The 13,662-nt window shown below is 41.1% G+C and overlaps 2 protein-coding genes across 2 annotated transcripts; both read right to left on the bottom strand.

The window, feature by feature from the left end:
* Nucleotides 1–3,594: 3,594 nt before the first annotated feature.
* On the bottom strand, nucleotides 3,595–4,404 carry LOC104089070 (uncharacterized). Its single transcript, XM_070184678.1, has 2 exons — nucleotides 4,376–4,404; nucleotides 3,595–4,291 (listed from the first exon to the last, which is right to left on the bottom strand). Exons 1-2 carry the CDS (start codon nucleotides 4,402–4,404, stop codon nucleotides 3,595–3,597), a joined length of 726 nt encoding a protein of 241 aa, XP_070040779.1.
* Nucleotides 4,405–7,069: 2,665 nt separating this feature from the next.
* LOC104089071 (uncharacterized) lies at nucleotides 7,070–9,270 on the bottom strand. Its single transcript, XM_070184677.1, has 2 exons — nucleotides 8,814–9,270; nucleotides 7,070–8,490 (listed from the first exon to the last, which is right to left on the bottom strand). Exons 1-2 carry the CDS (start codon nucleotides 9,268–9,270, stop codon nucleotides 7,070–7,072), a joined length of 1,878 nt encoding a protein of 625 aa, XP_070040778.1.
* Nucleotides 9,271–13,662: the final 4,392 nt, after the last annotated feature.

Here is a 13,662-nt window from a genome sequence, read left to right as displayed (position 1 = left end):
AAGAATTTCCACTTCCCATTTTTCTTATTTTTTTTAAAAAATGATTCCCCACATTCCTTTACTTTTATTCTTTAATTTCTTACTTTTTTTATTTTATTATATTTAAATTTCTACTTTTATACTTTTCTTTTTTTTATTTCCCACTTTTTATTTTTTTTGTTTTTTTATTTCTCACTTATTTTACTTTTTTTAAAAACAAAATTTCAGCTACCCTTACTTTTATTTTTTAATTCCAACTTTATTTTACTTTTCATTTTTTAAAATTTTCACATTCTTTTACTTTTATTTTTTTTAATTTTCTACTTTCTTTTACTTTTTTATTAAACAATTTCTACCTACTTTTACTTTTTAATTTTATATTTTTACTTTTTCTATTTTTTAATTCCCATCCGAAATTTGTTTTAAAAATAATAATAATTAATTTTTATTTATTTTCGGTTTTTAATTCATCTTATTAAAAATAAAGATAAAAATAATAATAAAAATAATACTAATAGGAATACATATATATATATATATATATATATATATATATATATAACAAAGCTAAAAAATATATTAAATTTCTGAAAATATTTACATAGTAGAAGGTGATAAAAATTTAAATATAGTCAAAAATTAGGTGCTGAGAGCTGCCCCTCTTTGCTTGGAAACATGAAGAGTTTTCAGGCAAAGACTAGGTGAGCCATGCGACTAATTTGTGACCAAACCATTATTCAAAAGGAAAAGAAATAAAAGATAGGGTGCAACCGAGTCCTGGTTTTGGACAACCTACATATCCCAAATTATAGAAGAATCGGGTCGCGTGTAGTTCAAGAAGAATGGTGGAATGATGAGTTGAGGAGTCGAGTGAGGTTCCGTCGAGGCTCCGGTCCGCGGTCCTGCCATTATATCAAAATTAAAAAAAAAAAAACTAAACAAGCCTATCAGTTATGAGCTATAAGATTCTTATCTATGAGTTTTTAGAAACTTGATCTTGAGTCTTGACTGGTTCTTCATGCAGACTCTGATCTAAACCTTGATGCTCACTAGCTGTAGATTCTAGTTCATTGTTCTATAACTTCTTCTAATCAAAACGGGACTCCAATGCCCGTGGCTTCAGTCATGTCTTGAGCATTCCACATATTTTCAATTGTTTTTGCATTTTGGATTCACTTATTTTTTCTTTTCTTTTATTCTGAATTGAGACTTCTTCTTTTGGTCATCTCGAACCCTGTGCCTCGAGGTAAAACCTACTCAGACACCAAAACAAACAAACGACCGAAATTTTTCTGCCCCAGTTTGCACTAGGAAGATTTCGTGAGTTATTGTAACAAAATTCTAAACTACTTCTTTATTGAAAGCAATAAAAGGTCGGGAGTGGTGTACCCTGAAAAAGTCATATTTTTGTTTTTGGATGGTGTTCTTTTATTGTCAAAGGATGTCCCAACTAAGAATTGGTGTACCTTATATTGGGAAAATGTGGCCAGGGAATAGTTATATTGGCAAAGATATCGGGGAGTGGTGTACCCTGCATTTAAGATCAAATCAACTAGGGACTGGAGACCCCATGTTGGAAAAACAAACTAGGGAGTGGAGACCCTATGTCTAAAAATATCAATTAGGGAGTGGAGACCCTATGTTGGAAAAGCGACTAGGGAGTGGAGAGCCTATGTCTAAAATAATATCAACTAGGGAGTGGAGACCCTATGTTGGAAAAGGCGACTAGGGAGTGGAGACCCTATGTCTAAAATAACATCAACTAGGGAGTGGAGACCCTATGTTGCAAAAGCGACTAGGGAGTGGAGACCCTATGTCTAAAAATATCAACTAGGGAGTGGAGACCCTATGTTGGAAAAAAGACTAGGGATTGGAGACCCTATGTCTAAAAATCATCAACTAGGGAATGGAGACCCTAATGTTGGAAAATCATCAACTAGGGAGTGGAGACCATATGTTGGAAAAGAGACTAGGGGGTGGAGACCCTATGTCTAAAATATCATCAACTAGGGAGTGGATACCTTATGTTGGAAAATCATCAACTAGGGAGTGGAGACCCTATGTCTAAAATATTAATCAAATAGGGAGTGGAGACCCTATGTTGGAAAAACGACTAGGGAGTGGAGACCCTATGTTGGAAAAGGCGACTAGGGAGTGAAGACCCTATGTCTAAAAATAAAATCAACTAGGGAGTGGAGACCCTATGTTGGAAAAAGCGACTAGGGAGTGGAGACCCTATGTTGAAAAAGGCGACTAGGGAGTGGAGTCCCTATGTCTAAAATAACATTAACTAGGGAGTGGAGACCTTATGTTGCAAAAGCGACTAGGGAGTGGAGATCCTATGTCTAAAAACATCAACTAGGGAGTGGAGACCCTATGTCCAAAATTACTTCAACTAGGGAGTGGAGACTCTATGTTGGAACGCGACTAGGGAGTGGAGACCCTATGTCTAAAATAAAATCAACTAGGGAGTGGAGACCCTATGTTGGAAAAAACACTAGGGAGTGGAGACCCTATGTCTAAAATAATTTTAACTAGGGAGTGGAAATCCTATGTTGGAAAACACAGCTAGGGATTGGAGACCCTATACTACCATGATTTGTTTTTTTTTTTCTTTCTTTTTAATTTCATATATTTTTTTTAAGATAATGAGTAAAATGCGGGAAAGAGTTTGGAGAAGACTTCCCTTTTGGAGTAGTTGCTGCAAAACTGTTCCTAGCCTTTGCGTAATTTCATTTTGGTTGCACCTGCTTCTTGCAAGGTTGCTTTTGGATTGCACCTGTTTCCCTATTTTTTCAAACAAAGAACAATTTGTCAGTTTGAAACGGTGGTTGGTTTTGTGGCCTTGATTGTTTCAGTCACTTGGTCTCGGTCCTTTCAGTTGCAACTGGTTATTTCCTGAATATCAATTGCATTTCTAACCTCGGAGAACCTCTGGATTTTTCGGACTTTGCCATGATGGTTAGTCACGTGAGACTTAACCTTTTCAACTTTTATTTTGCCCTTGTGGGCATTTGACTTTGAATTTCCTTTTTCAACAGTTTTTGATTTCGAAACATCGGCCAACATGGCCAGTTGGAGTCAACTTGATACCCCTACCGAGATTGGGTGCCTTTTCTTTTGCATATTGGCTTGTATCAAGTGAGAACTCTGTAAATCAGTCCTGCCTTCCCTTCTTTGTCTTAGTTTTGGAACAGAGTTAAATCGAAAAGGATTCAAAGAAAAGAAAATAATGGAATGGACAAATGAATTTAGACAAGAGGTATCCCTTTTGGGGAAAAGAAAGAAGGACTTATCTGGAGTGTATACAGACTTCAATGAACATGACATGCCTCTTGGACTAGATGCCTGATCTGTGTAAACCGTACAACTCTCAGAAATTCATCACAACTCTTGCTTTGAGACTGAGAAACTTTGCCCAGGACTGTGTCGATGCCAGTGACTATGAGGATCCTCTTTTTGATCAGTGGCACCCTTTGCGGGTTTTCACCAGCTGGCCTCTCTCATTTCTCTTCTTACCATCGCCTTATAGTGCTATTTGCGAGTTTTCACTAACAAGACTCTCATTTTTGAATTTTTCTGCTTACCATCGCCTTACGGTGCCCGTGAGGGTTTTCACCGATAAGACTCTCTCATTAGATCCGATAAGATGAATCTATGCCCATTTGAAGCTTTCGGCTCGATTGGCCCAATGACATCCATTCCCCAGGTAACAAACGGCCAAGGTGCTAACATAGAATGCAACTCTAAAGGCGATGCATGAATCAGGTCACCGTGTATCTGACACTGATGACACTTCCGGACAACACTGAAGCAATCCTTTTCCATGGTCATCCAGTAATAACCTGCCCGGAAGATTTTCTTTGCAAGGACATATCCGTTCATGTGAGGTCCACATACTCCCGAATGCATTTCATTCATGATCTTTTTAGCTTCTAGGCCATCTATACACCTCAAAAGATTCAGATCTGGAGTTATTTTGTACAAGATTTCTCCGCTCAAGAAGAAACCACTGGCAAGCCTTCTAATGGTTCTCTTTTGGTCTCTACTAGCCTGCTCAGGATATTTCTTTGTTTTCAAAAACCTTTTGATATCATGATACCATGGTTGTACATCTGGTTCTATTTCAATTGTATTACAATAACCATGCCTTTCTCGAATTTGGATTTCCAACGGGTCAATATGGACATTGCCCGGATACGGTAACATTGAGGCTAAAGTAGCTAATGCATCAGCTAACTCGTTGTGGAATCGAGGAATATACCTGAACTCGACGGACTTGAATCGTTTGCTAAGATCTTCCACATGTTGCCTATATGGGATAAGCTTGATATCTCGAGTTTCCTATTCACCTTGGGCTTGCCGAATGATCAAATTTGAATCTCCCATGATTAACAATTCTTCCACATCCAGATCAACTGCCATATTCATTTCCATAATTCAGGCTTCATACTCAGCGGTGTTGTTGGTACAGAAGAACCAAAGACGGGCTGTGGTCGAATAGTGCTGACCGGTGGGCAAAACCAAAATTGCCCCAATCCCGACACCTTTTGCATTTACAGCTCTATCAAAGAACATTTTTCAAGCATTGGTGTCTTCTGGAATTACTTCAACTGAATTTACTTCCTCGTCCGGAAAGTAAGTACTTAGGGGTTGGTATTCATCATCAACCGGGTTCTCAGCTAGATGATCCGCCAAGGCTTGAGCTTTCATTGCTATACGGTTGACATAGACAATGTCGAACTCAGTGAGCAGGATTTGCCATTTTGCTAACCTTCCCGTAGGCATTGGTTTCTGGAATATGTACTTCAGAGGATCCATTCTAGTTATGAGATATGTGGTGTAGGCCAAAAGATAATGTCTGAGCTTCTGGGCGACCCAAGTTAGGGCGAAACAAGTTCTTTCCAACAAAGTATACTTGGCTTCATAAATGGTAAACTTCTTGCTCAACTAGTATATGTCCTTCTCTCTCTTCCCGGTCACATCATGTTGCCCCAGGACACATCCAAAGGAATTTTCCAAGACTATCAAATAAAAGAACAAAGGTCTTCCTGGCTCGGGTGGAACCAACACTGGCAAAAGCCTCTTGACATTCATCTGTCCATTTGATCGTTGCATCTTTCTTCAGCAACTTAAATATGGGCTCACACGTGGTAGTAAGCTGGGCAATGAACTTGCTGATGTAATTCAATCTCCCTAGTAGACTCATGACCTATTTCTTGGTTCTCGGAGGTGGAAAATCCCGAATAGACTTTATCTTTGTCGGATCTAACTCAATACCCCTCTGGCTGACTATAAACCCCAGAAGTTTCCCAGATGGAACTCCGAATGCACATTTGGCTGGATTTAATTTCAATTCATACTTGCACAGACGCTCAAAGAACGTTCTCAGATCTCGCACATGGCCTTCTTGTGTTCTGGATTTAATGATCACATCATCCACATACACCTCAATTTCCCGGTGCATCATGTCATGGAAGATGGCAGTCATGGCTCTCATGTAAGTTGCCCCGGCATTTTTCAAACCGAATGGCATAACTCTGTAACAATAAGTGCCCCACGGCATGGTGAAAGCCGTCTTTTCTGCATCTTCATCAGAACCTGGTGGTACCCAACATAACAATCCACGAAAGACTGTATCTTATTTTTGGCACAGTTGTCAACAAAAATATGAATGTTTGGAAGTGGAAAGTTGTCCTTGGGACTTGCTTTGTTCAAATCCCGATAATCAACACACACTCGGGTTTTCCCATCTTTCTTCGGCACTGGGACCACATTAGCCGACCACGTGGTGTATCGGACCACCCGAATCACACCAGCTTTTAATTGTTTGGTGACTTCTTCTTTGATCTTATCACTAATTTTCGTTTTAAACTTTCTTTGCTTTTGTTGTACGTGTGGGTAACCGGGATAAGTTGGCAATTTATGTACTACCAAATCAACGCTCAAACCTGGCATATCATCATAGGACCATGCAAACACATCCTTGAATTCAAACAAAAATTGGATCAATGCATCCCTAGTTCTTTCATCGGCGTGAATGCTTATCATGGTTTCTCGGACCTCTTCTGGACTGCCCAAATTAACTGGCTCGGTTTTATTTAAGTTTGGCTTAGGCTTATTCTCAAATTGTTTCAATTCTCGATTTATTTCCCTAAAAGCCTCATCTTCATCATATTCTGGATCTTGATTCATTATTTCACAGTTAGACAATATTTTAGGATCTGGACATGAAGTCCGCAAGTATGTCATGTTATTTAAGTCCGCATTATTAGAACTGAAAAGGAAAAGATAAGAAAAATAGCAAAATTAGAATAAAGAAAAAGGAAAAATCCATTGACGATGAAATATTGATTTCATTTCATTGAATTGAAGATACGAGGGTATACATCGAAATCAAAAGACAATAAAATAAAAACATTCGAGTTACAACCTGAAATAACTCGTAATGTAGAAAAAATGGCAAGACTGGACTACCGGGATTCCCGTCTGACAGGGAATGGGGTAGCTTTCCAATTCTGAAGCTTGGCATTTGGTCCTATGTATAACACCTCAGCAGTGCTCATTCCTTCCCCCGGCTGGACCATGTGGGACTCATACAAAATTTGTTTCATGGCTTCACAAATATCCTCAATCTCTTCGGTCGTGAAGGCCTCTTCTTCTTCTTCTTCTTCTACATATTTGGGATCAATAAATGACTTGGCTCGATGCGGAACGGGCTGAGGCAAGACCCACCCATTTTTCTTGCGCTCATCAGCCCATTTTCTATCGGCCTTTATAGCTCGGAAACCTACGCCGAAGAACTTCTCATTGGCGGTTGAAGTAACGGGCTCTATGATGCCTAGTAGAGATACCCCGAGCCCCTTTCCGGGCTTGTACCCATGTTTAATCATTTTAGTGGCAACCATGACCGAGGTATTAGATAAGCAAGGTTGAGGGAACGGGGGCCTTTCTTCGCATTGGTCGGGATCACAATTTCGAAGGCTTGGTAGACAATGTGCTCACTTCCTTCTCTAGCTTCGAGACATGGGACTGAAGAGTCCCTGTAAATGGATTGTTCATCCTCCCCGTGGACAACAATTTCTTGGTTTTAATGTTCAAATTTGACCATTTGATGAAGAGTGGAGGGCACAGCTCTTGCAGCGTGAATCCATGGTCTTCCTAGGAGAAAATTATATGAAGTATCCATGTCCAGATGCTGGAAAGTTACTTCGAAATCCACTGGGCCAATGGTCAAAATCAAATCAATTTCCCCTATTGTGTCTCGCTTGACACCATCAAAAGTGCGCACACAGACATTGTTTGGCCGAATTCTTTCTGTTCCAATTTTCATCCTCTGGAGCGTTGAGAGAGGGCAAATGTCGACCCCAAACCCGCCATCTAGCATGACTCTCTTCATATAATAACCTTCGCATTTGACAGTCAAGTGAAGGGATTTGTTGTGGGCGGCTCCCTCTTGGGGCAAATCATCACGGCTGAAGCAAATCCTATTAACTTCGAAGAATCGTTCAGCCATTCTCTCCAGTTGTTCAACTAAATTTTCAACCGGGACATATGCCTCATTCAATGTCTTCAGGAGTACCTTCTGATGTTCATTTGAGCTAAAAAATAGAGATAAAAATGAAACCTGGGAAGGAGTATTCCTGAGCTGGTCAATTATTGCATATTTCAAAGTTTTCATTTTTCGGAAAAACTCTTCTGCTTCCTCAGCGCACACAGGCTTCTTAGGCGGAAACCATTTATCCTTGCTCAGTTTTAACATCTTTTGCTCTTCTAGGTTGTGGTAATTCCTAGGTTGGTTCATTTCGTTCACCTCTCCCATAATCTCTTTCCCCTTATAAGTAACCATTATTTTGCTATAATTCCAGGGGACTGCAGTGGGGCCTCTCATAGGGCTCTGTGGTGCACGACTAATAACCACGGGCTCAGTCAGCCTTGGTAAAATTATCGGCCCCCGCGCCACATAAGTCCCTTTTGGCACATACAACTTCGGCACATTTAACGTGACTTTCCTCTGCTCAAATCTTTTGGGAGTGTTCAATATGAGTTGTTCTTTCCTTGGGGCTCTAGGAACATAGAGAATTGCGTCCTTAGCAGGTGCTGCCCCAGTATTTGTTTCCACAGCCTTTTCTGCAACTTGAGGAGTTGGAGTGATTTTCTTCTCATTTCTGGCTTGTTTCGCCGCCGCTTTAGGTCTTGCCTCTGAATCAGCAATGGCGATGATAACTTTCAAAGCTGGATAAAACTCTTTATCATCACAAATCATTCCAATGACCGGCCCATTGTTGTGGGCCGGTAATGGATTGTTAGTCACATTGTGGACTTCCTCGTCTCTCAGCACCACTCGTTTTTGTTCTATCAAATTCTCAACGGCCCTCTTGATAGTCCAACAATCCTCCGTATCATGCACCTCTGCCCCCGAATGATAGGCACACCTGGTACCGGGCCGGTATGATGGAGATTTTGGATTTTGCCAATTTGGAGGCACAAGTTGCAATAGACCCATCTGGACTAATTTTGGAAACAGGCTAGAGTAGGACTTACCAATAGGGGTGAAGTCATTTTTCCTAGGATGCTTACGAGGGCGTGTATTATGTTGGTAATTGATTTGTGGGGGACGAGAGTTATATGGAGCTTGGTACGGATGGTTATTTCTGGAGGTGGAGCTCGGTGTTGGTTGTAGTGTTGTTGTGGCCATGTATAAGGTTTGTCATTCATCACCGCATAGGGAGGCGGTGCCACGGTATATGCCGCATCTTGATGGAGGTAGTAGTGTTGTGGGGTTCTGGAAGGCAGGTAAGAATGATCGCGGGATCGATGGGGGCCTCTCAAACCTGAAGCCATCATGGCTCCTTCTTCCCTCTTCTTTCGATTTGCTAAACCTCCCGAGCCGTTCTGGATGGCTTGGGAGGTGGCTCTCAAAGCAGATTGACTTATGATTCGGCCAGTTTTCAGGCCATTTTCTACCATTTCTCCGATTTTTATGGCCTCTGCAAAAGGTTTGCCCATGACAGACATCATGTTCTGAAAGTAATCGGCCTCTTGGGCCTGTAAGAAAACATTGACCATTTCTGTCTCATCCATAGGCGGTTTCACTCTGGCTACTTGCTCACGCCACTTGATAGCATATTCACGGAAGCTTTCCGCAGTTTTCTTCTTGAAATTGGTCAGAGAATTCCTATCTAGAGCTATATCAATATTGTATTGAAATTGCCTGACGAAATCTCGGGCCAAGTCATCCCATATATGCCAATGGGAGATGTCCTCGTCTATGTACCATTCTGACGCCATTCCCGTCAAGCTCTCCCCCGAAATAGGCCATCAAAAATTCTTCTTTTCCACCTTCCCCTTTCAGCTGATTGCAATATCTTTTCAAATGAGCGATCGGGTCTCCGTGCCAGTCGTACTTTTTGAATTTTGGCATTTTAAAGCCAACGGGCAAATGAACAGGAGGAAACATGCACAGATCGGAGTATGAGACACTATTTTGGCCACTCAGGTCTTGCATGTTCTTCAGAGTTTGTTCGAGGCTTTTCATCTTCCGAACCATCTCTTCTTGCTTGGGGTTTCTCACAGCTCTTTCCTGTTCCATAGGAGACTCAAACTGCGGGTGCTGAGGGTAAGAGTTTGGGGTAACATGAGCATTGTCTAGCTAAAATTGCGGGACTTGAAAAGTGAAAGCTGAAGGCTCGAAGCATGACCTGGTAACTGTTGGCTGTGCCGTAGTAGAGACTGGTGGTGCGGTGAATAATGTAGAAGGTGCCTCTGAAAATGGTGCCTGGGGGCGAACCTCAGAAGGCATACCGGTGAAATTGGCCGATATAGTGGGGTACCCAAACGGGATAAATGGGTTAGTTACGGGGATGGGGACATTGGAGGTTCCACTCGTCCTAGGAAGCAGTTCAGGAAATCCGGGGATTATACTGGGCGGTTCTTTGCCATTAGACCAAGCGTCCCACATTTCTAACATGCAGACGCGCAACCTCCTATTTTCTTCGGCGGCTGCGGGCTCTGACTGTGGAATAGCCGATATCGGACTATCCTCAGGCTCAATAATTGGTAGATGACTTTCGGAGGCCATAGGAACATTGCCTTTATATCTCGTGAAGTAAGGATGGGAAGCCAGATTACCACAAAACCAACCACCTAAACAGAACCTTTGATATTTGCACACACAACAATCTGGTTAGTTTGAGATATTTAACAGATAAAGAATCGCATATTGGGGAGAACACTGCCTTTATATCTCGTGAAGTAAGGATGGGAAGCCAGATTACCACAAAACCAACCACCTAAACAGGACCTTTGATATTTGCACACACAACAATCTGGTTAGTTTGAGATATTTAACAGATAAAGAATTGCATATTGGGGATGCAATGCACTTAAACAGTTAAATGTTTCTAAATGTCTTTGCAATGACTGTATGTTTCATCCCGGCTTTACTATCTCCTTTCTCAAATTTCGAATCCTGATTTCTTTTTCCTTCCCTTATTACTGTTTTCGCTCTTTTATTTTTCACTCTTTTTTCTTTCTTGTTCACTCAATTTTCCTTCCTTTTCTCTTTTTCTCTTTATTTTTCACTCAGATTGTCTATAGCTACGATCGAATCCAATGGGGATTGCCTACGTATCATGACGCCGCATGAATCAGATCATTACGCAGTTCAGGAAATAAATGCAGAATAAAAGAAAAGAAAATTTTGGTTTTTTTTTTTTCCAATATTTCATTAAATAATTTTTTTTTGGTTTTTCTATTACCAAGACTTTGGAAATACTGACGATTAAACATACATACTCAAAACGGAAAAAAACAGACTCGAAAAGGTAAAATACAGACTCAAAACCAAAAATAATAAATAAAAAAAAATCAGAAATACATAATAGCCTCCAATACTACTCCGGGGTCCCGTGGTACATCAGTCGGTCTCGACGCGAGCCTGCGTGCAATCTCTTCTTGAAGGTACTCTAAATCATCCATCACCTGACGGAAAAAAGTCATTACAGAAGGAAAGAACACGGACCTGGTCATATCTTTGCATTCATGGCATTTCATTGTGACATAATCAGCGATTTCTTTAACCCTCATTCTAATGACGTCCTTTTCTTGGAGCAAGCATCCAATTTGCTGAGACCGGGCCTCCAACATCTGCGTGGCGGTATGGTTTTGGTCTTGCAATTGTTGTATATCTTCTTCCAATCGAGAAATCAATGTATAGCAATTCTCTCTTTCAGCTTTGAAATCCTTTGTCTGTTCGATTATTTTATTTTCGAGATTAGTTAGTTTTTCCCCTAAGATCGCGACCCCTCTATCATACTTTTGCTTTAAATGTTGAACACACCTTGCCCGTTCTTCTGCATTATTCGCCAATTTTGCCCGAGCTTTTGCCAATTCTTCCTCGGCCTTTGTCAAATCAAACCCATAATCATGACCTTTTCGCCTCAGATTGCTTATGAGTCTTTCATCTTTTTCACTTCTTACCGGGTTTTCAGAACTATTTTCATTTTCTGAATCTGAGCTCGGAGGGCTTCATTTTCTCGAGCCAATTTTTTCTTTTCTCCTTCATCCTCGGCAGCCTGCAAATTACTGTTGAATTTGAGGTTTTTGATTTGATCCTCTAGCTTGCTTATGGTGGCCCGGTATTCCTTCTCTTTAGCTAACCAAATCCACTTTTCTCGCGCTCCATCGGTGAATTGTTAGACATGGGGTCTTTTGGCGGGCTGTTCTTTTTCTTGATCGACTCGAACTATCTTACCATACCAGGCTGTATAGTTAGATTCTACTTCACCCAAGGAACAATCCCGTACTTTAGTCTGTGGCTCCAGAAACCTACATTGGTGCCAAATCTGGCGAACCTTTTCTTCTGGGAATGCGGCTTTTGGGCATAATTCAATAACCTATGGACTCAAATCTTCATCATAAGGGACTGTTTGGTATCTTTCCAATTGGCGTAGGACTCGATGCGGAGCATATGGCTGAATACTCCGAAGTCCCATCAATAAAAGAAAGCACACTCCGACAAACATGTAAATAACCTCATTGACCGTGAGCCAGCTGAAAGTCCACTCAATTCGGTTTGCGGTCAAAAAATCCAAATACGCGAACAAAGCCTCAGTACCCTCCGGTAACTCATGACCGTTTACCCAGTTTTCATATTCTTCAATGCAATCGAGTCTGGTCAGACCGTAATTCATGTACCTCGGGCGATGGCAAAGATGTTCCACTAGCCACATTTGCAAAAGCAAGTTGCAACCCTCAAAGAACTTTGTCCCAGCTCGACAGGCGGTTAGAGCTCAATAGATTTCTGCGAGAATCATCGGTATAAGAGTGCCGTTGGCCTTTTTGACCATAAAGTCGGCCATTCCTGCAAGTCCCAGCTCTATATGTCCGTCACTCCTTGGGCATATCAGAGTGCCTAAAAATGCAACTCCGAAAGCTAAACCTCTGTGTGTTTCCCATTTGTTTTTATTTCCCTGATGACTCAAACCAGTGTCCAGAGCCTCAAATCCTCGGGGATCCCCATACCGGCTATATAAGAAGTGGAATGTGCAAAATCCTTTGGCCAAATATCAATCTTTAACTTGCCGGCTAATGCTCAGAAGGTCCAAAAACTTATGAGGGGTTACAGGTCTTGGTGCTACTGGATATCAGTGCCTGAGATTCCCGTCAAGACCAACATAACCTGCCATCTCCTCTAGCAAAGGGGTCAACTCAAAATCAGAGAAGTGAAAAACATTGTGCGTCGGGTCCCAAAACGATATCAAAGCTTCAATTATATCAACCCTTGGTTTAATTTTCAGAAGCCCGGTGAGCCCACCTAAAGCCTTTGTCACATAACGCTTGCTGACCTACCCCAGGTCATTCCACCACATGTGGAGTCCCAGTGGAATCTTATCTACGACCCGAAAAGGTACATTCTCAACGGTGCTCATTCTACACACAAATTGAGGACAAAGATCAAAACCGACATACTTTCCAAAAACACAAAGTGGTTAATTTTAAAAATCCAAATCAGTAAATTTCGTAACAAAAAGGTTTTTGTTTTTGGGCAAATACGGCCCTTCAGCACTTGAGAAAAGTTTTTAGGGTTGTTTCTTCCAACTGGGGTTAGTTATAGGAGACAAAACTGACTTGGGTTTACATTGTGACTATTCTTGTGAAAACAGCCTTCCGGCGCTCCAGGAGAATGTTTTAAGGCTGTTTTGACAAGAACGGCGCCGGGTGATGATCATGTTTCAAAAGGTTCTTATTTTGGTTAGTTTTGAAAAAATATGGTCGGGCCTGATAGGGGTTGCCTACGTATCTCACATCCGGTGAGAATCAGACCCGCGTAGTTCGGTAGGTTTTGGCGCAATAGGAAAACACGACTTATTTTGAAAATGACGTTTTTTTTTTCAAAATTTCGACAGAGTTTCAGTACTTTTCAAATACCTGGATTTTCAAAATCGGGTAATTTTTTTTTCTCCTACCTCACTTTTTGGTTTTTCTTGGTTCCCTTTCCCTATTTTAGAAGCCGATCAACATGCAAGCCGAAAAAAACATATGCACAAGTAGCACGTAAAATGCATCAGGATGGTCCTTTATATTGGGTACACCTGTCTTAGATGGACCCAACTCCTGTGTTGAGTCTCCAAAGTCAAATGCACGTGATGCAAATAAACGTTCCTACTAGGGATCCGGCAT

The sequence above is a fragment of the Nicotiana tomentosiformis genome, chromosome 9 (genome assembly GCF_000390325.3).
Source record: "Nicotiana tomentosiformis chromosome 9, ASM39032v3, whole genome shotgun sequence".
Classification (NCBI taxonomy): Eukaryota; Viridiplantae; Streptophyta; class Magnoliopsida; order Solanales; family Solanaceae; genus Nicotiana; species Nicotiana tomentosiformis.
Note: the sequence above shows the minus strand (reverse complement) of the source record. Positions and strands in the feature narration are given on the sequence as shown.

Bases quoted from the DNA above. Each gene is read 5' to 3' on its own strand.
- LOC104089070 (XM_070184678.1), bottom strand. From the start codon at position 4,404: ATGGCAGTTGATCTGGATGTGGAAGAATT. The intron at 4,292-4,375 runs GTTAATCATGGG...TATCCCATATAG, and splicing joins GATCTGGATGTGGAAGAATT to GCAACATGTGGAAGATCTTA.
- LOC104089071 (XM_070184677.1), bottom strand. From the start codon at position 9,270: ATGGCGTCAGAATGGTACATAGACGAGGACATCTCCCATTGGCATATA. The intron at 8,491-8,813 runs GTTTGAGAGGCC...TTCCAAAATTAG, and splicing joins AGGAGCCATGATGGCTTCAG to TCCAGATGGGTCTATTGCAA.